At 41.2% G+C, this 27953-nt stretch overlaps 1 protein-coding gene across 7 annotated transcripts in view; it reads right to left on the bottom strand.

Annotated features, from left to right (window-relative positions):
* Positions 1-27953, bottom strand: part of nf1a (neurofibromin 1a) — a 159907-nt gene that overhangs the window by 111361 nt on the left and 20593 nt on the right. For 3 of the 7 annotated variants that reach the window (XM_037073420.1, XM_037073437.1, XM_037073429.1), the window contains exons 2-13: positions 19263-19406; positions 9675-9758; positions 7307-7375; positions 5610-5800; positions 4490-4596; positions 3469-3536; positions 3128-3203; positions 2257-2414; positions 1993-2166; positions 1659-1787; positions 1472-1546; positions 1253-1384 (exon numbers count right to left, since the gene is read on the bottom strand). In XM_037073420.1, the coding sequence (XP_036929315.1) occupies positions 1253-1384; positions 1472-1546; positions 1659-1787; positions 1993-2166; positions 2257-2414; positions 3128-3203; positions 3469-3536; positions 4490-4596; positions 5610-5800; positions 7307-7375; positions 9675-9758; positions 19263-19406 (1407 nt within the window). Of the gene's footprint in view, positions 1-1252; positions 1385-1471; positions 1547-1658; positions 1788-1992; positions 2167-2256; positions 2415-3127; positions 3204-3468; positions 3537-4489; positions 4597-5609; positions 5801-7306; positions 7376-8093; positions 8209-9674; positions 9759-19262; positions 19407-27953 lie in introns of those variants that run through there. The other 4 variants (XM_037073448.1, XM_037073472.1, XM_037073456.1 and 1 more) reach the window with 2 other exon arrangements.

The following is a 27953-nucleotide window of genomic DNA, read 5'->3' as shown; positions in this document are numbered from 1 at the left end:
ATTGTCGACATGATTGATTATGTCGACTAATCGTTGTAGCCCTAGTGAGCAGCAGAGAAGGAATTCTGCCAATAGGACATTATCTCCTCCAAACATTCAGGGATGATGGGTAGGTGCTGCCTGCCATTTTGCTTATGGCAGCCTCTTTCCCTCATAGTGGGACACTGAAGTTTCTGCACCTTTAGCCATGGGATATCTAGCTTTTCAGCTGCGCTTCTTCATATTTCATACAATCAATGCCTCTGGTAAGTGGGGGAGAGGCCCTGTTTGGTGCAAAGGCAGAATCATCATCGTCGTGCCCCTTGGAGGGAAGAATGTCAGATAAAGCATCTGAGTCACTTGCCTCCGTGTCATTGTCCAGCAGTGAGCCGAAATGTTTAGCTGGCAGGCAAACATCAAATCCCTTGGGCAGGGGAGTTTAGCCCCAGCTCAAACCTAGCATGGCGGGGACCTCACCCTCGAGCCACCACTGTTGTCAACAGAGGGTCCCTGGTGCCAAGGCTCGTTGTTTTACTGCTTGGCAACAGGATAACAGATGAGCTACGGTTAGATGTGCCGTTAAACGACACAGAAAAATTAGTACCCACTGATCAAGTGGTTAGCTCAATCTCTGGACAGTTTAGTTAATGGTCCCATTGCCAGTAATGTTGGGGGAAGTGTTTTTCGAATGAGCTGATGAAGATGCATCACCATGTATCCCATAGCGAGATACCGAGTTTGAAAGAGAACTCGATATTTTATTAAATGGACATCTCTGGGGACATTTTCATCGGAAGCCAATGTCTGCATCCATAAATAATAACTGTTACAGCAAGCCCAGATAATCAGCCAAGATCTGGGGAGGCTGTCAACTTAACTACACAACTCGGAGAGGTATGTGCAGCAGAGTCAATAAATGCCTTATCTTAAAGTTGCCATGTTGTAGATTACAACAAACGTGTAAGGCACTGCAGATGTATAAATGTTTTGTTTATGCAGCAACATAGATCATAGAGGATGCCATACACTGAGATGTATTGCAATGCCACGAGAATTGTTTTGTAACCTAATCATTGACAGCTGAATAGTAATCAAATCAAATCGTGAGAACATACAGATCACAGCAAATTTACAAGTCAGTTTTGTAATTCTGGGATACTTTTATGGTCAACTTCTGAATTTTTAGGTTTAGAGCTTAAACTGATATTAGTCAATTATCTTGGTGACTAGGATTTGTTCAGTGTAGTAAAGCAAGGTGTTACTGTCCTCTCACCGGTGTCATACGTAGTGGAGCGTGGGTGCCAACTCCTTGGATCACCCGGTTGAGGGTGTCTGAGAACATAAAGCGTAGCTCTCCAGAGTAGCAGTACACTGCATCGATCTTAGGCCACCAGTCCAGATGGGACTGAAAGCAGACAACACAGGACAAGGTATAACAATTGAAGGGAAGCTATGCTGTTGTCACTCGTGTGAAGAAGTTCTGCAGACTTACATTGGTGATTATTCTGTGCAATGAGTTGACCAAGACAAAGTGAAAAGTGGAGGGGGAGGAGGAAGCCAAACAGACCTTCAGAACAAATACAAAACATTAATGAGAATTAGCCAGAGCTATATGTATTATGTTCCAAGTAGGGGAATCATTACAAAAAACAAGTGAATATCACTTTTTTCCGTAACACCTTAAAGTGCTGGTTGTTATGAGGATTGATGCGGAAACAGGAGACAAAGCAGTCCATCATGAGCTCCACGTCAGCATTCTGGCTGCCTGTCCCCCTCCAGAAGGGTTTGGCTGGGTTGAACAGCAGTGCCTGGTGGGACAGGGAGGGTCAGTCGATAGCACATTTCTGGTGAGATATACTGTACCTAAGAACAGTCACAATATTCCCACAATAAATAATAACTTGTGGTCATGTATATACACACTTTACACATAAATCCAATCGACAAAATAATTTTCGGCTTTTTTAATTTCAAATGATTTTATCCTTTAGCTTCTGTGACCAAATGCCAGACCTTGAGATCCATGACGATGGACTGAACTAGAAGGAAAATGGTTGAGTGATCCTCCCAGTTGATGTAGGTAGAAGCTTTACACAGTTTGACACAGGCGATGGCAGCACTCTCCATCAACTGCTTGCTGCCTCCTTGGCCAGCTAAGGCTTTCCGCAAACTGTCCAAAAACAGTTTCTGGTGACACAACAGGACAAGAAAGGGGGTTTGAGTGCTGGAGTCAGTCTCTGCTCTGTCTGTCTGTGTGTGTGTATTATTTTTTGACACCTTGTTTGCCTTGCTGTCCTCCACCGTGTCTTTAGAGATGGTGTGGGTGATCTCTGGACAGAGGATGAGGAGGATGATCTGCAGTGGCCACACAGCTGCCTTCCTTTTAGCACTCTCTGCAAAGCTGTCCACCAGGTCAAACAACTTCTCTGCAGCTTCTGAATGGACAGACAAAGCCAAACAGACAGACAGCCAAAAGACAGACAGACAGACAGACACTCTTCAGGGCTGTGGAGCATTCAAAAAACCATTACAACAATCATGCTAAACATTTCGCAACTGCTGACCCAGTCCCTGACATTGCATTGGAGGCTGATGACCTCCCTGTCTTCACTAGCAGCAGTTAGGCAATTCTGCATTTTTTAATGACATTTCTGCCAAGACAATTCCAGTTTTCAGCTACGTTATCAGCCCTACATGGTGTGCCGGCTTTGGGTGAGGCCAGGAAGGACCCGTGCCTGGTGGGGATAACAGTTATGGAAGAATGATACCAGGGTAAATTCAAAACTGTGACTACTGTGTATCATTACTCTCCTATAAGGACAAACATGGCCATACTTACACTCTACATATTGTTTGAATGCAGCTGAAGTGTATAATTCATCCTTTCCACTGATGTTTGAAGTTATCTCACAAACAGCTTTGCCTACAGTCAAAATGTTTTATCATCTTAAGCTCTCAAATCATCTGCATTGATGAAAATGACAGTTGTCTTTACATTGTTATCTGTGAAGCCTTATATTGTTTGGAAAAACTGATTTAATCAACTCAAGTCAAATCATGGGTAGAATGTGAGACTGACTCATTGACTCTTTGTTCAAAGAAACCAGCCAAATTAAAATTAGAATGAATGCTTTCAATCAACTCATACCTGCCATATCTGCCTGCGGTCGCTGGTACAGCATGGTGAACTCATCTGGGTAGTTCTCCACCCAGTTCCAAAATGCCTGTAGAGAGAGAGCAGTATAAGAGAGTGTATTAGTATATGTCACATGTAATGAGAAAATGTACACAGTTGATCTATCCACTTAGGATAAGGCCAACTGACAGCACCCAAGCATTTCTCTGCAAACAAACGTTAACAAAGGCTCAATGATTGATATATTAGCTGTTCAGCAGTATAGCGCCTATAATCACTTTAGTTACTTTGACTGTACACCACTAGATTTGAATGTAAAATGGTTTAAGACAGAAACAGGGCAGTAGATGTACCTTTTCTAAACTGTTGATGACTGCAAGCTGGGCAGGCTTCTTGAGAGCTCTAAACTTCAGGACAGTTTCTGCAAAAAAAAACCAAACAGGATTACAGAAAAACACAACAGAACTGATCACAGATCAGAAACCTCTATTTAAAAATTTCTGGCTTAATAGATCAGAAATTCTTTGTATTAAGAACTCCCTAAGTAGCACTGACCAGGTCCTTTACCAAGCCCAGTCAACAATGCTTGGTTAAAGATACCCTACAACAGCTCTCAGAAAATAAGACAGAAATACATGTCTGCCAACTTATAATAAATAACTTAAACCACCATGGAGTGTGTTTGTTTAGGAAATTATGAGTTATGAACAGTATCAGAAATACATTCGATACTGCCTAAAAAGCTGGAGCAGTTAACTAATTTATGCAGTGACCCAATACAACATGATTTATTTATCAGAAGTGGGATCCTGCGGTTTCTTTACTCTATTATCATTTATTACTTTAGCTAGTAGTGGGAAAATAAAATCACCCTTAGATGTTGAAGAGATAATTATGATTACATTTTTGCTTGAATGAAAGAAATGGGTTTAAGACAAATTAAAAGTTATCTGTACACTGAAAAAAAGAAAAAGGAATAAAGGAATAAACCAGAATTTGGGAGAAAAAAGCTGTGTCTTGATCTCAGATGCTTCAGTGCTTGTACTGACATCTTTAATCCCTAAAGTTAACCAAACATATTTTAGCTGAACATACAACAGGACTCCGCTGCTCACAGGCTGCTAACAGCTAACAGCTAACAAGCTCTCCTCCAGCTGTTTCTCCAATATAAATAAGCATTACCTATTGGTTTAATCCAGCCAACATATGCCACATATCCTGCCAGCAAGCCATTTGTTACCAAGGGGACAGATGGTGCCAGCCAGTGATAAAAGCTATGAGCCAATACATAAAGTTCAGGTATTGAAATCAAGGAGGTGAAAATGGTATGGGAACATCTGTAAATGTAAACCTGTAAAAACTTAACAAGTTTACCTTGCAGCAGTCTCTTCAGCTTGGAGCAGTCCACATTGATGTACTGCATCAGCTCTATGTCATGAACATCCACATTGTCATCTGAGCACACAGTCAGCTCCTGTAGCCTGAGGAGATGGACAAAAGCACAGATGAATTATGCTGCTTCAATGCAAACACATCCAGAAAGTATAACATGAAATCGTTTAACCTTGAAGTGAAAATGAATTACTGCTCACACAATAGGGTTGGGCATATGATGACAAATAATGTACAACTGTATAAATGTGTACAGTCTGTAGAGATTTGTGTTGAGCTAGTCCTTAAACTGTATTCACACAATGGCATTCAAACCATATGCACATGTACCCGCGACTGTAGCTGTATGCATGTATGCTGTACGTATCAAACGTCTAAATTAGTTAATTAATTGCACATTCACTAGATTTAACCCTGAAAAAAATCACAGTGCAAACTCTGATTGAGCCCATGTGGGATTAGAGCAGGTAATTGCCTAAATAATTCACAGAGAGCCAGTGGGCATGTTGATGATGTACAGATTGTAGCTCCATCATAATCTATACTGTGTGATAAACTCGACAAAAACACTAAAAAGTTTTTGATTACAGCCGAGTCCTCAACTTCCTCCCAATCTAACTAGACATTCCCCTTGCATAAACCAAATGGGAGTATTTCTAGTTGGTGAGAATGTGTGTGACAGGGACAACAGAAATCTGCTATATAGACTAGATTATCTGGGCCAAGGTTTTTGGCCATATAGCTCATTCCATGCACACAACTTCTTATGCTTGCACTTGTACATGTTGAAACGATTATCATGATATCAAATTGCTATTTTCTGATAGGCAAATGAATATACAAATGTAAATTATCCAAAAATGATGTGTTCAGCTGTTAATGCATTGCATAAAACAATGTATAATGCAAAAATCTCATGTTTTAGAATCTGGTATCAGTACATTTTTTCTTGAAACACATAACTGCCAATTAAAATTATGTCAACTATTCAATTAACTGACTAATTATATTAGCTCTACTAGCCAATAAAATTAGCTACCGATGATCACAGAGACAGCACCTAAAAGATGGCTAGGGCTCTGGAGTATTGCTCAGAAAATACCTGGTGGATATGCGGCTGAAGACCGCGTTGAAGTTGTTGCAGCTCAAAGAGAAGAGGACAGCTGAGGCTGAGGACCGGAGCTCAGCAGCGTGTTGGTGGCCCTCACGGTACGTATGGATAAAATGGCAGATCTCTGGCAGCAGCTGTTTGACCAGCATGGTTTCATCAAGGCGCAAGCAGTCCTTGGATTGCTGAGTAGGGAGGACAGAGAGGTGGAACACTGTCAGAATAACGGGCCTTAATCTGTTTCACTGATTTGTTCCTCCAAGTTGAAAATAAGGAGAGGCTGTGGATCAGCAGTCAGCACCCCAAAGAACAAGTCAAAATATGAGGGCAGATTTGTTACTGAATGGCCCGTTACTAACAGTAATGGAAACAGACGTGGGTGATGAAAACAGAGGGCGAGTATGTAGAGCAGTGTGGCTCGTGTCTATTGGCTGCGCTGATGCTCTCAGTTCCACTGATGAATGTCAGTGAAGTTGAACTTCTTTTACACAAGATGCTGGTATAACCTCTTCTACTGCTGTTCAGAATGACTCACTTGTCAGCTCACACATCTGTCAGTAGCCAATTGTGAGAGAGAATTTACACCTGAACTCTGACCAGGATACCCACTTTTTTTTAAAAACTCTATGATAATGATTATGATAAAAGACATTAAAATGTGAGTCTCACAGATCAAAACATCTCATGTGGCTTTTATAGTAGGTTAGTGTGGGGTTGGCTTTTTTCTCTGCTGAGCTAGTTTAGACCCGCCTACATCACCATTTAAAATGCATCACACCATCAAATCCATTCCACTTGCACATTAAAAATACATAATGTAAAATACATGATTGCATAAGTATTCAACCCCTTTATAGTGACTGCCCTAATTCAACAGAGGACCAACCAACTGGTGCTAGCAGTCTAACAATTAGTGAAATAAAGATCACCTGGGTGCAGTGAATGGGTCTCTAGTGATTGTAGTAAAGACATCTGTGTGTGGAAGGTCCCATCACTGGTTAATGAGTATTCCTGGCTACAATTACACCATGAACACTCCAAGGAGCTCCGTGAAAAGGTTATTGAAAAGTATAAGTTAAGGGGATCGATACAAAAACATGGTTAAGTCAATGAACATCCTCATCAGTTAAATCCATCATTAAGTAATGGAAGAGATGTGGCATGTGTAAATCTGCCTAGAGCAGGCCATGCTCACAAACTGAGTGTCCGTGCAAGGGGACTAGTGAGGGAGGCCACCAAGACACCTATGACTAATCTAAAAGCTCCAGAAGCTGGATACAACTGCTGCCCTGGTTCTTCACCACTCAAAGCTTTACAGGAGAAGGGCAAAGAGAAAGCCACTGCTGAAGAAAGCTCATTAAATGTTCTATTAAAGTAGAAGTAAATAAAAACGTCAGACACATCTTTCAGGCCAATCGCTAGAATTAAATTTGAGCAGCTATATTTTCTGCACATATCATGAGCTACAAATGTTATTGGCTTTTCCACAAAGTGTCACATCAGGATCACATTACATGCATATTAAGTGACTTTCATGTCGGTAGGTGGGAGGGAAGATTTTCTCTGTTGTTACAGATCACTTCTCTTTGATATGTAGCCTGAAGCCAGCACTAGACCCACTAGTTGGGCACTCAAATGGCAAGAATTCACCATCACAGTGGAACATTGAAGAGGAAAGTACAATACTGTACCTGATGCATTGTCAAGAGTGTCTGCTGATCTTTCCAACTGCTTTCTGCCCACCTGTGCCACCATGTAACCTTTGAAAAGAGAAGTTCACAAGGACTTGCACGTTTCAGATGAGGAAATCTGGAAGTCCAGCAGAATGACCCGGAAATATAAAAGCTATATCAAACCATCCTGGAATCTGGAGAACAGTGCGTCAACCCTGTTACGCAAGGCACAATTCTGGAGGCAAAGGTTTACAGGATTGTGCAACATCCAACTAATACAATGAACCAAGTCTATATACCACTTCCTCCATTCTGAGGGCACTTGGGAAATTAGAAAACCTTTTAATGGCCCCAGAGCCTGGCCTGCTGGCCCAACATGAGTTTGGATGCAAAGAATGTGCAGTCCAGTCAAACCTGCCAAATACGAACATACACAAACCTGAAAATCAATGACTCCCTAGCAAACTACAACAAACTGTTATCAAGAGACTATGGAAAATGTTAGAACTGGGTCCTTTTCCAAGAATCTCAAGAGGCCATCTTCTAATCCTTGTTGATTACAATCCCCGGCGAAAGAGTTATTTCCTTTAAGATAGGCCCACAGCAGAAATAGTTGCACTGACTCTAACCAAGAAGATTCTCACTTGTTCGGCGTTACCCAGCTACATTCTTTTGGAACAAAGGAACCCAGTTAATCTCATCAGTGTATCATTCACAAACCAACCTCAACGAACAAGTTAACAGAGGTCTCAAGGCCATAATTGCCTCCTATATCAGAGAAAAGCACAAAACCTGGGACAAATACCTGCCTGTGTTTTCTTTTGCCTTGAACACCACTGTGCATGAGTTCACTGGAGTGAGCCTGGCAGAACTCAACATGAACCGTGTCTCACCCAGCCGAGAAAATGGTCTCCAGTCACCTTGGAAGGGAGTTCAAACAACTCTCACATCTCTGAGCAGCGAGTATCAAACATACAGTACATACTCATGCCCAGTATAAAAGTGTCTTCATCTCCACATCACATTGATAACTTAGTTGTGTTCAGTCTCTGACAGCTTTTATTTGACTGATTTTCTTTTGTTTTTCTATGCTTGAAATAAAATATATCAAAATATAGAGGAAGCTAAGCTCAAGAAATGCAAATAACAATGGCACTGCAGTAACTGAGTGTGCTGTAGCATGTCATGGTAGAAGGCATAGCAGTCGTGACGGTCAGCCATCTGCTATATAAATTTATAACACTGTGTTATTGTGTTACAATATTTCCATGGTCACCGCTCTGTAGTCTCACTCAATGTCCCACCTGCAGCACTGTTTCTGTTGCATCTGTTTGGTTACACATCACAAGTCATAGCCTATCAACACTATATACTCCTGTACTTGACAGTCAAAGAAAGACTGGAGCTGCTTCGATAACAGCAGAGCTGTGTGTCAATGGACAGGCCATAGATTTAGCAGACCTTGCAATAAATATCCCAAACTATCTATGATCTATCTATATAATGAGAAGAGTGTCCATCTTCTCAGTTATACCAATGAAAATGTCCAAGAACAGCCAACAGGATAATCATGACTTTTATAAAATTAAGGTGGCAGTAAAACAGTATTTCACACTGTGATGGTTACATTTTGCAATTAATGTGTAGATCATATGCATGTCAAACTGTGGGCGGTGATACAGATCAAGGATAAAGGATAAAGTTCTACTGCAACATATTAATACAAAGACAGGGAAGAGGTGCCTGTCTGCTCATTTTAGATATGGTACCTTATCACTGCCAATTGAAGTAGGCAGATATAAAAGGTAGTCCTGAAGAGCTATGTATGTGTTTCTGTGATCTTGATGAATTTAATTTTCTGTTCATTTGAGAAAGTATTTGTTTGAAAAATATCAGGTGAAGAATCCTTATTTATTTTAGTTGTCTGAACGCTACATGTTGAGTTGCCTCTTAAAAAAGGAGGAGATCTGTCTTGGCCAGATTTATAAAAAATAGATGGCTAATAAGAAAGACAACATTGTTTCAACATAGCAAAGAACACTAGTGACAATCTGTACAGGAAACCGAGAGCTGTTCCTATACAATCTTCACACAAAATGCCTGCAATGTAATCCGAGGTTCATGGAGGAACCTCCCATTGATGAAGACAGTGTGATGTGTGATGGAGGATAAGTAAATTAACAGTGGTTTGTGTCTTGGTGAGCACATACACAGCAACTGAGATACTGAATTGCTTTATTTTATCGCAAGGATGGGGGGTAATAGCCTACTCTCAACACAAAGGCTTGAGACAAGCTCAGATCATTTACACAATTTTGAAAGATTCTTTTAAAAATGTTTTGTTTTCTACAAGTCAAGACAGCAGCGTTAAGAGGGGAAGACTCACCCCAGCCAAGCACTTCTCCAGCGTGTCCAGGATGATGAGCTGGGAGAGGTAGAGGTTCTTCTCTGAAGCTTCTCCAAATATCCGCTGTGGAGACAGTCACAGTCAAACAGCATCTACAGCATTAGGAACCCTCAGGGTTAGTGTTTTTTTTATCTAACAAATTCATGTCACATTATTGATTGGGATCAATAAACGAGCCCGGTGACTTCACTTTCAAGTCACTTGTTTCTAGATATGAAATCCTGTTCAATTTATGCACAGCATTAAACTGATTTTAGGCGTAGTCTTTTTTCTGTATTGTTCATGTTCAACATTCTCAAACTAGGTATTCTAAAGCTAAAGCTGGGTATACACTTTATGATTTGAGCCCGTTTCTGACCAAATTTCTGTGCCGCATTAACTCATCTTAGAGTCAGACTGAAATTCATCTTCGTGTCATTTGCCATGCCAATAGGTTAATGAGGACTGATCAACTGTGGGCGTTGGGAAGAATGTCCAAGATTTGAACTTTCCTCAAGCTCTACGTAATTGAATCAATCAATCAATCAACCAATTAATCAATCAGACTTTATTTATGGAGCACTTTTAATACATCATAAGTTAGCACAAAGTGCTTTACAGAATTAAAACAGCGACAATTTCAACCCCCCCCATACATACACACACACACACCCACACACATTTACACCCACACACAAACACACGTATTCAGCTACTTATAAACACAGAAAGTGACATAAAAGAGTGAGTAATAATAAGTAAATAAATGATAATAAATAAAAAAGGGCACTAACAACAGGTATTGCGGAACTGAGGAAATGCTATCATTGATGTATTCTACTGAGGAGACACTAGAGGCAGTAAAATAAGATGAAATAATAAACACTAACACTAAAACTAAGACTGATAAAATACTAAAGGAGGTTAAAAGTCTAAAACTGCTATGAAATCAATAATATAAATAAGTTAATCGTGAATAAAGTAAAACAAGATAAAACAGAATAATTAAAGTAAATAGATTCTCCAGTGAAGCAGAGCCAAGAGTCCATTCCACATGGTCAGAAATGTTTTTTTTTCTCATTACCCCTGTGCAAAGTAGCAAAAAGAGTGCCAAGGCAAATAGGGCGGGGTACCGAACTTTGGTTCTTTTATGGCACCAAACGAAATGCTTCGGTAGTACCAAGTATCAAAATATGCCTAGTCTTTCGGTACCAGTTTCAGTCCCCAGAGGTTAATCACGTGATCAAGATCTGGTACTGCTGGCAGTGATTGGCTGTAACATTAAATATTATTGTGGCATGCAGGAAAAATACATATGTGGTGACCAGAGACATTCTGTGATTACACCAACAGACAGGGTTCATGTGTATCTGTGTTGTGAACTGTAGTTGTGTGTGTCGTCGAACCGGTTAAAAAATGCCACCAAGGTCAAAAGCGTGGCTCCATTTTAGCAAAATTGATGCCAATCGTAGGCGATGCAATATATGCAAAAAAAATCACTGTTGCTAAGGCCAGCAACACGACTAATTTGATGAAGCAGCAGAAAGTTGCTCCGTGTTTGACTGCAAGAGGAGCGGACCACAGCCATCCTCCTCTCAGCATTTAAGTCCAGCTGTGGATGTTACAGAGCCCGAGCGGCCTGAGTCAAAATCTCCAGCACTGGACTCCGGGGTGTAACATTATCTTAAGATATTAGTGTGTAGCTTTATTTTATGGCTATGTAACTAGCTAAATCAAAAGCCAACTAGAGATTGACAGTAACAGATAAAGTTTAGCTTGTAAAGATGTGCTCATCAGTTGGGTTGCCTGGTTAAACAGCTCACCTAATGTTCACTGTTCTGTTTATCTTCTCCTCACAGTCGACACCATCAGCCACGAGCGGGCTTGTCTAGGTCCTGAGAAAGCAGATATGTTGATTTTTCTGAAGAAAAACTGCCAAGTGAAAAGGTCCTCAGTATGTAGCAGTGACCATTAGATACTGACTTGTCACCTGTTGGCAAGTGTTCTTTTGCATTGGAAATTATTCGCTGTTTATTTTTTTTAATTTTCTTTTTGTTAGAACTGATATTATAAAATTGGAAAAAAGTATCGCTCAGGAACCGGTATCGAAGTGAAGGTATCGGTGTTGGTACCGGTTTCGAAAGTTTTTGACTGCTACCCAGCCCTAATGGCGACACAATGTGTCATGTGGATATAAAGCGTCCAGTCCATCCATGCTGGTCAAGCTGTGATAATAGCAGGTAGGTCTCTTAAATGTTTTTGTCTCCGATGATTATGACCAATATAAACAAAGAAGTGCTGGCAGGAAATATTATGACATTTTAGTATTACTTTTTTCTGTTGGGATTTAGTTACAAGGTGTGTGTGAGCAACACAACACAGCGAGCAACAGAACGAGGGCAAGAGAGAGAGTTTGTATTTACTCAGGTTATCTTTGTCTGATATCAAAATTTGTTTGATGATCTGAAACATTAAAAGTGTGACAAAAAAGCAAAAACAAAAGAAAACTGTAATGGGACAACAACTTTTCACAGCACTGTAAATTGTGAGTTTGGCTTAACCTCATAATCTACTCGTACGGTATGACATGGAATTAAACAACATTTCTACAATTGTGCAGAGCTTAAGAACAGCAGCCTATAAAGCTGACAAAAGTGGTGTAACCAGGTGAAGTGAATGGTTGGGTCAATCAGCTTCTGTGTCTTGATATGGGTACCATGTCTTTCAAGCAAGTGAATTTCCAGCCAATCTATGGCTTACATCACCTTCATCAGATTTAATAATTTCATACAGGCAGCAAGAGCAGGCCATCCATTAATCAAAAGATCTGTGGTTCAACCCCTGGCTCCTGCAAGTCTGCATGTGGAAGTGTTCTCGTGACCCAAAATTGTTCCTGGTGGCTGCTCCATCAGTGTTTGACTGTTCCTACTCCATCTGATGCAGACCTCATATTGAAATAAAATTGACCTCACAGATCATGCGTAACATTTCAATGACTGCTGAATGACTGCAAACAAAATAACAGAAATTACTATGTCTTGAGTCAGGGGTTGTCACGTGTGATGATGAAAGGTGAAATGTCTTTAAGAAACTGAAACATGTCCAGTTAGCTATGATACAGCACTTAAAATGACCATGACCTTGATGAATGAGAACCTTCATCAACATATGCATTGCATTAATTGTGATGCCTACCCTAGCCCCATTCACACTGCTGTTTGGATGTGGGGATCCTGTGCCAATTCTCCGCCTCCTCCTCTGTGTGAAAGTTTCAGAGGCGGCAAGGGGTGAAATTTCGCTCCAGTGCTGATACTCCTCTGGAGGTAGTATCAGAGGTCCATCACTGGCAAAAGTCTTTAGCTCACCAGATGTTTGTGTTGGAAATAAATCTCTGCGACGGTCAGCCCTCCAGACTGAGACTCCCCAGCCTCTCTCCCCGCGAGTGACAGAGTCAGACAGCGTCCTGATGGCAACTGTGTAATTTAGAGTGAAAAATTTAACTTTGTCCCTTTCCAGGATGTTTGGTGGGTCAGGATCTCAATCACAACACATTATAACAGCAGCCATATGATTATAAACTGTCCGCGGGTTTAGAATGACAGGGGAAACACCTTGAAAACACACAGATGTCATCATGATGTGTACCATCACGGCTTTTTAAGAGCTGCAGCACTGGCTTTCTGTGTGAATTACACAGTGGTTCGTCTTCACGGCTGCACTGCTTGGCTCTGTGTGAACAACTAATGGCAGAGAATTCGCAAACCACCACTGCGGCAATAATGCGGTCTCTCTGTGTGAAAAGGGCTACTGTTTAAAGCCACTATATACAGGCTATTCCCATCAAATTGGCATTATATTGATGTGAAAACTACTTCTTTGTGAAAACCTTAGAGCCACTTAAAATACAGATTGGGGAGGGGGGGGGACGTCCCGCTTTCTCAGCCAATAAATTCAATTTTTGACTGACTAAATCTCAATTTTTGGCTACATTTGCCGGGAAACATGTCTGGCACTACAAGGAATACTAATTCATGAGAGGCAACGCGTAGTAATCGTCCCGAAGCAAAAAAAGCCCCTCATGGCTAACACAGAGGCTAGCATGGATGATGGCAACAGCATGTCGTTTGAGGAAAACATGGCTAACATAGTCCCCAAAACGGTTAGTGAAAAGATTGGCGCTCTCATGGAGCAGAAGCTTACAGAATTACACTCTATTCTGGACAAGCTAAGCAGCCGCGTTGAGGACAACACTAAGCGAATAACTGAGACTGAGAACCGCATCTCTGATGGCCAGGATCGTACAACCACTCTTGAAAACGAGCTAGCCAAACTTGAATGAGTAATGATCTTAACAGAGCGAGCTGAGGACGGCGAGAACAGGAGCCGCAGAGATAACATACAAATTATCTGCCTTAAGGAAGGTGCAGAGGGGAACCAGGCTGTTACGTTTTTTGGGACCTGGCTTCCAGACATACTGGGACTGGATACCAAGCGAGGCTAGATTAGAATTGACTGGGCACACAGAGCCTTAGGCCCGACGCAGAAAAATTATTATCGACCTGTTATCATCAAGTTGCACAATTTTAGTGACAAACAACGGATCCTCACTGCTGTCTGAGAGGACCACGGTTCCAGGTGTGCTACCTGGCCAGCTTCTGTTTCATCCTCAAAAGGGAGCAATGCTCCTTCAAAAGCCCATGGGAAGCAGAGGACTTTCTGAGCAAGAATGCAGGGTTCTCCCCAGATGGTGGAATAACAGCGCTGCGCCCATATACTGCTAGCTCAGCGCTACTATACTCATTTTCAATGTTAGTTGCTTTATAGCGGTTTGTGGGCTGCCGCGGTCTTCTCGGTCTTCTCTGACGAGGTCCGACACCACAAAACCAAGCTACTAACGAGACAGTGCCGTTTTAGGAACGAGCTCTTGGCTCGCTGCATGATGTTGTGTTTGTTTCTCTGTAGGAGGTCAATGCAGGGGTGGAGCCCACTATGAACTACAGGAGCCCATGAGGAGCGCCTGAGGAGCAATTTAAATGAAAGCAATTCCCCTTCCCCCCTGGCTGACGGTGAGGAGCACTGGTGGAGCAAGAATGGTTAATTCCGTGAGCGGAATGAGGATCACATACAGTGGTCTATACACGGTTTACACAGCAGACACAGAAACTGAACTTTTGCCGTATGGAAGATGAGGAATATCTAACTGCAGCCTGTGGGTGGTGTGATTTTCTCTCGCGGATGGGAGGATACCTCTCTGCCTCACCTCATCTAGGTATTCTAGTCTTCTTATAATTCAAAAAGTTTGGTCAAATTTTCTTCTCCATACCCTCTTAGGAGGTGACTTTAACTGTACACCTAACCCGAATATTGATAAGTCTCCCCCCAAAACTACTTTCTCCAGCAAAGAAACTAAAATTGACAAAAAACGTAAAGATCTAGATTTATATGATGTTTGGAGGGTGTTACACCCCCTAGATAAAGATTACACATTCTTCTCAAATCCCCACCAGGTCTTTTCCAGAATAGACTACTTCTTGTCTTCAAGGACAGTTCTGGGCAGGATACTGAACTGTACAATCGATACCAAGTTTCTTTCTGAACACTCCCCTATCAGTGTAACTATCTCTCCTCCTTATCCAGCCTGCAGGGACTAGAGGCTTGACCCTACTCTGCTAAGTAACCATTCTTTTATTGAGTATATTATATCTGAATGGCAGCAGTTTATTTCTTTAAATTAAACCTCAGATATTAGTCCTTCTACTCTGTGGGAAGTTGGCAAAGCATATATATGTGGGGCTATTATATCTTATACATCAGCACAGAAGAAAGATGCCCTTAAAAGATAGTTTGATTTAGAAAAGACAATAGGCAACCTGGAAGCACAGTTCAAGAAATCGTATAACAGTTATCTGGCGAATCAGCTGGACGCAGCTCGCTCTGTCTTTAATCTGCTCTTAAACAGAAAAGCAGAGACACAGATTTGTTTTGCCAAACATAGACTATCTGAATCAGGCAATAAGCCAGGTCGGCTGCTGGCTCGCCTTGCCCATGGTAAAACTGAGCACCAATGTAATCCCTTCTCTCATAGACAGAAATGGAGTTAGGTGCCTCAAATCATCTGAAATAAACGAAGTAGTGAAACTGTTTTACAAGGACCACTATTGCACATCGTCTTCTGAGATTAGGGCATTTACAGACATGTACTTGGACTCCTTTAATAGGGGGTTGTCTCCCCCTACATTAGGCATCGCTAACATCTCAGTTATTCTGAAGAGGGATAAGCCTTCTGTCATGTGTGGTTCTTATAGACCAATCAGTTTGATTTCTGTTGACAGCAAACTGTTGTCAAAACTTCTGGCCAGGCGCCTAGAGAAATTACTCCCCACACTTATAATTTCAGATCAGTCAGGCTTTGTTCATGGGTGCTATTCAACCAGTAATGTGTGACTGCTTTTGAATATTATACAGTTCACCTCACAATATTAGCAGAAGGCACTAGCCGTCCCACTGGATGCGGAAAAGGCCTTTGATAGGGTTGAGTGGGGCTATCTGTTTGATATTTTGGGGAGATTTGGTTTAGGGGGGGACTTCCTTAAATGGATCCAAACCATTTGCCACTCACCCACAGCCCTCAGTCCATTCCTCTTTGCCTTAAGTAACACAAAATTGCATTGTACGCGGATGATATCCTTGTGTTTTTGTGCTCCCCTCAACGATCAATTTCTGCAATTATGGATATTTTCAATAAGTTTAGTAACATATCTGGTTAAAAAATACATTTTAGCAAATCTGAAGCTATGCCACTGGGAGCCCTGGATACTACAGAGGTTCGGGAAAATGGATGGTTGAGATCTGGCATTATTTATTTGGGGATAAAGGTCTCCTCAGACTTGAGGGATCTGCAAAAATTAAATTTTGCCCCAATATGTAGTTAAGAGAGACCTGGAGCGACAGCAGAATGTACCCCTTTCCCTGCTTGGTCAAATCAGTCTTATTAAGATGAATGTGCTCCCTTGACTATTATACCCTTTGCAAATGCTCCCCTTATATCTATCAAAGAAAATCAACCTAGACTTAGAGAGGGCGTTCTCCAAATATGCTTGGCAAGGCAGGAAACCTAGGCAAAGGCTTAAGATACTACAATTACCTACAGACATGGGTGGACTTTCTATGCCTAATAAGCTGTTTTATAACTGGGCCTGTCATGCATGCCACTTCTGGCTTTGGTTTCATTCCTCTGTTAAAAGAGAGACATGTATTGATTCCTGGGCTTGCCACCCTTATTCCCCATGGAGCTTAATGACATGTGAAGCAAAGAAGATAAATCCAGAAGCAAAAAGCAACCTTATCATTTACAACAGTATCATAATAAGGCATGATTTATCCAAATACATGGGTAGGAAGAATGTGAAGTCTGTACTGTTTCCCATAACTCAAAATACTGATTTCCCTGCAGGTGTCAGCTCACCCACGATCATCTCTTGGAGGGACAAGGGAATTCATGTAATTGGCTATCTATTGAGAGAAAATATCTTACTGTCATTCCAGCAGTTACAGAGGACATTCAATATTACCAGGCACCATTTTTTGGGGGTATTTACAGACTAGGTACATTAGCCCTAATTTATCAAATGAACGTACAGCAGAAAACCGTGCGTACGACCATTTCCACGCAAGGTTCAGCATTTATCAGATTGGAAGAGAGCAGAAGCTACGATCAGATTTCACGTCAGGTCTGAGCTCATGTACGCAAATCTGAGTCGGTGGATTTGCGATGCAACACAGCAAAATCTTGCTGAGTCTGAAAATAATTATTAAACAAACCTCAGCTGTCATTAAGCATAAGAAGTCACATATTTAGAACAGATCAAAATGGATTCGAAAACAAACAATAATAAAAAAGCCCACGTTTTTACTGATACCACTTTTTTTTGTAAAATGAAATATGATAGGCTAAACAGCCTAACATGACAACTAATTAAAGTAATACCTAATAACCACGCTGGCAAACCCTGCTACAGAGCAGGGCATGTGAGCAGAGTGGAGCGCAGAGCGCACAAAGTCAGAATGCAGAGCGGCTTTTAATACAAAGGCCAGTGCAATGGTTCCGTTCCGATACCGCTCTCCACGAGTCTAGGGCATGCACAAGTCCACACAGACTCACGTGTGCCTTTGAGGGTTAGCCTACATCAGAGGTCACTCGTTTGGTCTGGTATAACTTTGAGTGATGGAGTGAAGCAGCGAACACCCACGTAAGCGGGGAGCGGAAATTCTCACATGCTCTGCTACAGAGCAGGAGCGCAGATTCAATAGTGCACACACACACACACACACACACACACACACACACACACACACACACACACACACACACACACACGGGTCACAGTGGAGCTGCTTCGGGTTGCTGCAGGGCAGATGGCTCCGTCTCGGACCAGCAGGGGGAACGCTGCTGTATACCCCAGAGAAAGTGTGCAATATTATTTTGGCCTGTTCAGTTTTGTACAACATTGCATTAGTGAATGGAGTGCCTTTGATGTGCCGGCACTGCCAGGATGCCGATCTCCATCTCAGAAAAGTTTCTCTTCTTGTCAGTGTTTCTTCTCTCCATGTTTGACCTCAGTGGGCGAGGCCTCTGAACCAGGCATATTTAGGGGCGTAACATGTTAATGACAATCGAATTCAGCCGCCATATTTATCAAGACCCGATCATTCGTATGTTGTATGGAATTGGTCAGATACGAATGTTTCATAAATCACACGTGTGTCCTGTTGTAAGACCAATTCTGCACTCAGATCTGCACCTGTTTTCATGCAAGATTGATAAATGAGGGCCTTTGTGTCTTCACAGACTGCCTCTGTCTCTGCTAACATCTCTTACAGTGATGTTGAAAAATTTCTTCTAGAACGCAAAAACAGAAAACATTTTATAACATCATTTTACTCACTCCTTAGTTCTTCAGTCTCATACGATTTACCTGACTTCTCTCATAGATGGGAAAAAGACTTAAACATTGGATATATTGAGAATGATTGGCAGGCTCTGTGTAACAAGTGCAACTTTGAAAAGGGTACATATTTCCTCAACTTGTGTTTACATACTGTGGATTGAAACAAACTAGAATTAACGCTTCCTTTTTTTCTGTATTTATAACTTTGTATAGTATGTGCTGTCTAATGGGTCAGGGTGTTGTTTTGTATTTTGTAAAAACAATAAAATGTGGTAAGAAAAAAAAATACAGATATTGGATCATTTATATATTGACGCCGTTGAATGATTTTAACTGTTTGTCTGCATTCTGCAGTTACAAACTAAATGGAAAAAAAGCAAATAACTGACAATGGCTAGGTGTGGCAGGATTTCAACTTCTTTCTTTTTTAAAACTTTACAAAAGTACTTCTGTCACTTTATGTCAAAGAAGAAGTTTGTAGTGCGACACCATGCCTTCAAGCCAGCAGTGTAGCTGGGAAGGTGTCTCTTCACCATTAACAGCAATTACCACAACAACCAATAACTCTTTCAACAGTGACAAAACTATAGAATCTGTCCATTTCCTGCTCCACACACAAAGAAGGAAGGAGCCCACTCACCATGTTATTGACATTTTTGAGGATGGTGGTGAGGCCACTGATGACAAGCGAAAACTTATACTTGGAGATGTTGATCAGACATTCCTTGTTGTGTTCTGTGCTGACTTTGGTGTGAGTGTTCTGGTGTCCAACTTTGATGGGAAGCTGAAAGAAAAAACAAGGTAGGATGAGGACGATGATGATTAATGTAATACCATGAGCTGAACAGTGTATTAGCTGCATCATCATCATTACAGACTTACACAGTGTTTGTGAACACTGTTTGATTTGTTGTTCATGCTGCAATCATTACATAGTGCAGAATCCAAATTAAATCAGACTGAACATATCCTCAAAATATTTGATAAGCGCAATGTGTTTTGAGTTGGCATCTTAGTGTTAAATGGAACATATGAAAAACTCACTTTTTCAGTGCTTGTGCACATATATATGAGTATCTGGATTTCCTACTAACTTACCAATCGTTAAACAAGACATCTGTCAGTTTTATCTGGGCTGCCTCAGCCAGAAAACATGGGTCTAAAGAATCCTTTGAATCAAGAAGATTTTGGCCCCTTTTTGACTTAAGTTCTGACTAATTACAAAAACCCTTAGAGGGAGGCACATGTATGAAACAGAAATAGTAATTACCTGAAATAAACTCAACAAACGTGTACTATAGGCCCAGCTGACCTTGATTTTACTGCTGAGTTTCAAGGGAAGATGAGCAATGCTTGCACAGAGGTATTACAGGGCATGGATGCTACTGGGTTGGAGCAATATCCAGTTTTTGATACAGTTAAATCTTCCCCAAATTGTCTGCTGTACACTTTATTACCACCAGTTGATTACAAGTCAAATGGTAAGGCTTTGAGGGAGACACAAATTGTTTTTCTGCATTGCTGTAGTGCAATTGAACAACATCATTTCCTAATTCCAATTCAAGGTGAAGCATTTATTACATTTAATTTATTTGTTGAAAAGTTAATCATTAATTTAACAATATATAACAAAAGTGCAATGCCAAAAATGGGCATAAAACTGTATTTTACAGACAGCAACATTTGGCTACTCTTCTAACTCATTCTGGGTTTTCACCAGAATACCAAGCCTACTTACTTTTTCAGGCTTAAGCAGGAGATGTAACAGACTTAAAACTTGGCCTGCAGGGCTGAACACCTGTTTCGGGCCACCCTTGACATTGGTGGAAAGTGGATGGAATCTGAATCTTCATTTCTATTAATCAGGAGTTGTGTCAATGAAATTTTTCCCCTCCAGATACTGATAGCGATACCTGATAGCCTAGCGTGTCGACTCAGCAAAGACATGAGGCACATGTCAGTAGTAAAACTGATAGCTGCGTGACCTTCAGCCTAAATTAAAGGTGTTCCCTCGCTGTCTCATAAAGTTTGGGGAGAGCTATTTTATCATGCTCTTTTGCATGATGCATCTTCAAATGCATTATAAGGTTGCTGGTGTTCATATTGGCAACACTCGTGCCACCCCTCGAAATTCAGCCCTGCATAGTGCACATATCCATTTTACTGAAGGGGTTATCTCAAGTGGAATATCGCCAAATAGCTGACATGTTGCTAGCTCCACCTGACTCTCGTGAAATTAACTTATTTGCCGTTACAGTTAAAAACAGTAGTTGCAAAGGGCAGCACAACGCAACTCCCTGTGTTCATTTCTAGAGCACTGAAAATAATTTATTTCCGGTTAGTGAGGTCAAGCAGAGCTAACAGGGAAGTAGCAGGGTCCCATAAGTATAATGTAGAGACTGCAGTCTGTGTTGATCTGTGTAAGGATGCCTTGCAACTTTGCTCATTTGCTTTAAATTGAGGGTCATAGCACTAATGTTACTGTTGGGAGATATGTCTGAGGGAGGCAGATATCAGCAGCAGGTGAAAAAAAGTGCACTCTATATTTTAAAAGTGGACAACTCATGACGCATGTATGGTTTTATGAACCTGATGGGAGGAATAAGTTGGATGAGACACATGCTGTGTGTAACTTCTGGCTGACAACAAGTATCAACCACGTTCGCCATTTTCTTATGAAGCCAACATCTGCAGATATAAGGAAGAAAAGAGAAATAAAACAGAAAAAGAAAACAACGAGCCCAGCTGTTGAGTCATTAACTGAGGAGGCATTGTCAACTTTGCTGTCATGCTCGTGATGATTGCGGCATTCAATGTCAATGTCAATCACAGCACACATGTAATAATCTGCCGACAGATTTATGTTTTGTTTTGAATTATTTATATACTCAAGTAGGTCAGATACTGTGTTACATATTTTATACATTTGTAATCTGATTTATAATGGGCAAATTTTTAGAACCTTTAAAAAAATTAATATAGTATAGTATAAAATTGATTCTGAGCACTGAGATGCATCAAGATGCATTGAGAATCATATTGATTTCAATTTGCTGACAGGTGAATCATAATCCAAGTGAATTGCAAATGAAGTGAAGATTCACAGCTCTATCAACCACAGGATACTACTGGTCTATCTGCACCAAAGGATAAGATAACTGATCAAAACAAAACTGATTAAATTCAGTCATTATCTGCTCACTCTCATGTTGATGGAAAGTTGGGTTAAGTTATGTAGTCGACAAAATATTTTCTGATCTTCACAGCAAAACAGTGTTGCAGAATTGTCTGAAAACAACTGAAATAGATGTGGACTTCAATAAAGTTGATAAAATGGTGCCATAGTACTCATCCGATATAATCCAAGACTCCAAAAGCCCAGGAACCCCAGTCTGATTTGAAAAGATGGACATGCTCGATGCACCAGGCATGTTTTCAAATGGGTCGCAAATCCATTCCTTTGCATTTCGTGGGTCATTAGTCATTGGAAATTAAAGCTCGAACTCTTTTGAAAGCACAGATAGGTGATCTTGCAGCAGGTGGGAGAAGGAGGGCCCAGGCTCAGTCTCTTCCCAAATCCCTGCTGGTATTTGAAATGTGTCAAATGTCCCTACGTTCATTCGCCATCCCACAGCTCCAGTTTAGCTTTGAATGCAGCCACTTTATCAGCCAACTTGAAGTCAGATTTCAACCTTCCCTGAAATTACAGACTGAGTTCATTGAGCAGGTTCCAATTCCATATCAGGTTGACTATTTCACACAAGTAAGCAAGTTTTGCGACCCAATCTTTGTACCTGACAAGTGCTGTCAGTGGGGAAATCTCTGCAGCAGCTCTCATAATTCAAACACTCCAGCGATCTCACTTTAGATAGCCATGTTACTTCTGTGTGTAAGGGAAGGTGTTTGTGCACTGCATCCATCTCCTCACAAAGCTGCTCAAAATGTATTAACAAACCAATCACATCATTCAATACAGTGTTAAGTTTAGGTGTTAATTTTCGGCTAGCCAGCATTTTACTGTGAATAACAGTGCAAAGACACAAATTCAGGTGCAACCTCTTCAACCACTGTAGTGAAACCAGTCATGGCAGCAACTCCATCCAAAAGGACCAATTCAGTTTTCCTGAGATGTAATCATTCACAGCTTTGAATAGTTCTGCAGCTGTCATGTTGGCAAGAATAATGCACATAACATATCCTCATGCACATCCTCCTGGAATACAGTATCTCACAAAAGTGAGTACACCCGTCACATTTCTTCAAATATTTTTTTTTAACATCTTTTCATGGGACCACACTGAAGAAATAGCACTTCGACACAAAGTAGTCAGTGTACAGCTTGTATAATAGTGTAAAGTTACTGTACCCTCAAAATAACTTGACACAGACATTAATGTCTGAACCACTGGCAACAAAAGTGAGTACAAAATGTCCAAATTGGGCCCAAAGTGTGAATAGTTTGTGTGGCCCCCATTATTTTCCAGCAGTGCCTTAACACTCTCGGGCATGGAGTTCACCAGAGCTTCACTGGTTGCCACTGGGATCCTCTTCCACTCCTCCATGATGACGTCACGGAGCTGGTGGATGTTAAAGACCTTGCACTCCTCCACCTTCCATTTGAGGAAGACTCACAGATGCTCAATAGGGTTTAGGTCTGGAGAAATGCTTGGCCAGTCCATCACCTTTACCCTCAGCTTCTTTAGCAAGGCAGTGGTTACCTTGGAGGTGCATTTGGGGTCATTATCATGTTGGAATACTTCCCTGCGGCCCGGTTTCTGAAGGGAAGGGATCATGCTCTGTTTCAGTGTGTCACAGTACATGTTGGCATGCATGGTTCTCTCAATGTACTGCAGTTCACCAGTGCTGCCAGCACTCATGCAGCCCCAGACCATGACACTCCCACCATCATGCTTGACTGTAGGCAAGACAAACTTTTCTTTGTACTCCTCACCCAGTTGCTGCCACACTTGCTTGACACCATCTGAACCAAATAAGTTTATCTTGGTCTCATCAGACCACAGGACATGGTTCCAGTAATCCGTGTCCTTAGTCTGCTTGTCTTCAACAAACTGTCTGCGAGCTTTCTTGTGCATCATCACACAACAGTGTGTCTCAAGTTCCAAAGTGTTCAATCACTTTTTCGTTTCTTAACATGTCTCTGTAGCGATAGGGGTAAGGTTACTTTAGAGACAGGACAGAAGATACCATCAAAGAAGTATAATGACAACAGGCTTGGTTAAGGTAAGATCACACAATGTGAATGGCATTCTCAATCCCATTAAGCGGGAAGGTATGTCATGGTGGGGGGGAAGATTTGAGGGGAGTGAATTCACCCTTTTTAATGTATATGCACCGCTTGGAGCAAACTGGTATTTTGTAAGACACACATTCAATTTAATGTTAACTAAAGCCCAGGGTCTAATGATCTGTGGAGGAGACAAATGTCAGACTGAGCAGCAAGTTGGACTCATCCTGGGGGTCCAGCCCTCCAGACAGCTCACTTAGCAGGAAAATCAACTTTTGCAAAAGTCGAGTAAAGTTGATGTTTGCAGGGAATTATATCCCTCATTAAGAGATTTCACCATCGCCCCACTCTGCCCATTCCCCAGTCGATTACTTCTGAATGTTGTTATATATATATACACTATATTACCAAAAGTATTCGCTCACCCATTCAAATGATCAGAATCAGGTGTTCTAATCACTTGGCCTGGCCCCAGGTGTATAAATTCAAGCACTCAGGCATGCAGACTGTGAAACAAGACATTTGTGAAAGAATGGGCCGCTCTCAGGAGCTCAGTGAATTCCAGCGTGGAACTGTCATAGGATGCCACTTGTGCAACAAATCCAGTCGTGAAATTTCCTCGCTCCTAAATATTCCACAGTCAACTGTCAGCTCTATTATAACAAAATGGAAGCGTTTGGGAACAACAGCAACTCAGCCACGAAGTGGTAGGCCACGTAAAGTGACGGAGAGGGGTCAGCGGATGCTGAAGCGCATAGTGCAAAGAGGTCGCCGACTTTCTGCACAGTCAATTGCTAGAGAGCTACAAACTTCATGTGACCTTCAGATTAGCCCAAGTACAGTACGCAGAGAGCTTCATGGAATGGGTTTCCATGGCCGAGCAGCTGCAGCCAAGCCACACATCACCAAGTGCAATGCAAGGCGTCGGATGCAATGGTGTAAAGCACGCCGTCACTGGCCTCTAGAGCAGTGGAGACGCGTTCTCTGGAGTGATGAATCACGCTTTTCCATCTGGCAATCTGATGGACGAGTCTGGGTTTGGAGGTTGCCAGGAGAACGGTACATTTCAGATTGCATTGTGCCAACTGTGAAATTTGGTGGAGGAGGAATTATGGTATGGGGTTGTTTTTCAGGAGCTGAGCTTGGCCCCTTAGTTCCAGTGAAAGGAACATTGAATGCTTCAGGATACCAAAACATTTTGGACAATTCCATGCTCCCAACCTTGTGGGAACAGTTTGGAGCGGGCCCCTTCCTCTTCCAACATGACTGTGCACCAGTGCACAAAGCAAGGTCCATAAAGACGTGGATGACAGAGTCTGGTGTGGATGAACTTGACTGGCCTGCACAGAGTCCTGACCTGAACCCGATAGAACACCTTTGGGATGAATTAGAGCGGAGACTGAGAGCCAGGCCTTCTCGACCAACATCAGTGTGTGACCTCACCAATGTTGTTGTTATATATATATATATATATATATATATATATATATATATATATATATAGGGTCTAACTGCCCAGTACAGATGGAAATAAATCTGAATTTTAAAAGGAGGATTTCGTCATGGTGACGTATCGTTTTTATACTGAATGGGAAGATGAAAGAAGAGATGAAGGAGGAAATAGGAAAATATTTGTAAGAAAACAACAATGATGAGGTTCCCCACCTCTGGGATGCTTGCAAAGCAGAGCTACAGGGGAAAATTATTGCTGAAACAGCTCCATTGAAAAAAAATAAATAACAGGATTAGTCAATTTAGAAGTACAATTAAAAAGGCTACAAAGGAAACATAAGACAACTTTGGAACCAAATCTCGACCAAGAAATGCAACAGGTAAAAAGTCAAATAAACAACATCCAAACACAAAACATAATTAAAAATGTGCGGTTCTTGAAACGGAAACATTATGAGGTGGGTAGTAAATGTACACTCAGCCGATGAGGAATGAGGAACAAGCAACATCGCTGCTTGGGGGGCTGGACCTCCCAACATTGTCTGACGCCCAAAACAAGGCGTAAGGCCGAAATTACTAGCAAAGAACTGAACAAGGCTATTTCTGGGCTCAAGACCAATAAAAGCCCTGGGCCAGGCGGGTACACAGCTGAGTGCTATAAGGGTACTCAGAGAGGGGAGACATCCCCCTCCCCTCGAGAAGCATTATAACAGTTGTACCTCAGCAGGGGGGATATGGGCTGGACTGTTCATATTACAGACCTGTGTGTCTCTTAAACCAGGTTTACAAGATTTCTGCCTCAATTCTAGCTAAAAGACTAGAGAAAATTCTGCCTGGGATCATTCACCTTTATCAAACTGGTTTCATAACACATGGCCAAACCCAAGACAACATCAGAAGTACTCCATATGTAATTCACCAGATAAACCAGGAGCAAACTGAAGCAGCCATAATGGGTTTAGATGCAAAAAAGCTTTGACTTGGTAAATTAATTTGTTTCATTTCTACATAAAACCCTGCAAAAGTTTCAATTTCATGACTGTTTCATACAGAAAATTTAGGCTCTTTATGACAAACTGATAGCGAGAATAAAACTAAATGGCTCTCATTCACGGTCCTTTGAATTGGAGTGTGGCTGCCACCGGGGGGGGCCCCATCAGTCCCTTATTGTTTGCGCCTTTTATAGAGCCTCTGGCTCAACTGATCATAGTCGGGGAGCCAAAGTCTAAAAAATAGGTTGAACCTGACATGGTCTGGCATACTTTTTATTTGTGTTTTTTTCTGTTAACTTTGACCCTAAGAACCAATAAATTGGAGGGTCTGCTTTGCCGGAAATATCGCGAAAATTTTTTTTTGGCTATTTTAGTGTATGCACCCTATATTTTTTATCAGAAAAATGTGAAAAATGATTTTTTTTTCCTCAACTCCTCAGTGGGTTGGTTAGGCTGTCAATAAATGGATTCCAGATACACAGAACACATGTGCTGACAACATCCACTGAAAAAATAACTCTTAAAACACATTTCTACATGATTTTGCATCAATTTAATGCAAAAAAATTAGGCGTTTTCTTACTCTTCTCCAATATTTTTATCTTTACTTCACTGGCAATCAATTATTCCTCCAAGTTATGACATCAGTCAATACGCCATTATTTTCACCAAACAGTATACTCATTCCACAGAAAAAAATATAAAAATCCAACCAAAATCAATGGATCTGTGGAGATTTCACTACTAGTTGGCGATCAACAGGCTCAGAACCTCAATAGAACTTCACACATTAGTCTATTTGCCAGCCCATAGAGCCCCATTGTGAACCTAGAAATGTTAAGTACACCAAAGTTTTATGGTAGGAATGTACAGTATGGGTCCTCACCATTAAGAAACTGCTGGATGCTAGCTTGCGTATGTTTGGCTATTTGCATAATTAGTAATAAACGCATATATGGGCAATATTTCAGCAACTGCTTGGCCGATTTGGACAATATTGGCATGGTTTTGGGGGTTATTGAGAATGCGGAATTCATTTCTGAAATTTTCAAAATTCGAAATGGCAGTTGAAACCAAAAGAGGCCATATTTCAACTCCCAGTGGGCCGATTTTTATGAAATTTGAGTCAATTTAGAAGTTTTAGCTGAATCTATATAAACAAACTGTAGGATATTTATTAACACAATTATCCAAATGATGCAGAATATGTACATTTTAATTAACATAACATTACACTCTGAGGTGACATTGAGATAACAAAAGCAAGTACCATATCAAACTAGAATACTATGACTATGGTTAAATAATGTAGAAAAAGGAGTATAATGCAAGTTACAGGTAGTATATAACAGTCCTGCAGTACAGGTACAGGTTTTAAAACACAAGTATAGCCAAAAATATCAAAGCAGAAAACTCTGTGCACTAGTTACACAACGTGTTACAACTAGAAAACTTTCATCAAGCAAGAGCGCCTTGCACTTCTGCTACTCTGCACTATATAACCATATATACATCATCAACATCATTTGGGAGGTTGTTGCACTTTCATTATATCTCGTTCGTATCTGGCGAGGTTCAGAGATGCAAACTTCCTGTGGTTGTACAGAGCCAGGAAAAAAACCCTAACTGCCTCTCTGATTTG

Source organism: Acanthopagrus latus, chromosome 2 (assembly GCF_904848185.1).
Source record: "Acanthopagrus latus isolate v.2019 chromosome 2, fAcaLat1.1, whole genome shotgun sequence".
Lineage (NCBI taxonomy): Eukaryota > Metazoa > Chordata > Actinopteri > Spariformes > Sparidae > Acanthopagrus > Acanthopagrus latus.
This window is presented reverse-complemented; position numbering and strand designations above follow the sequence as displayed.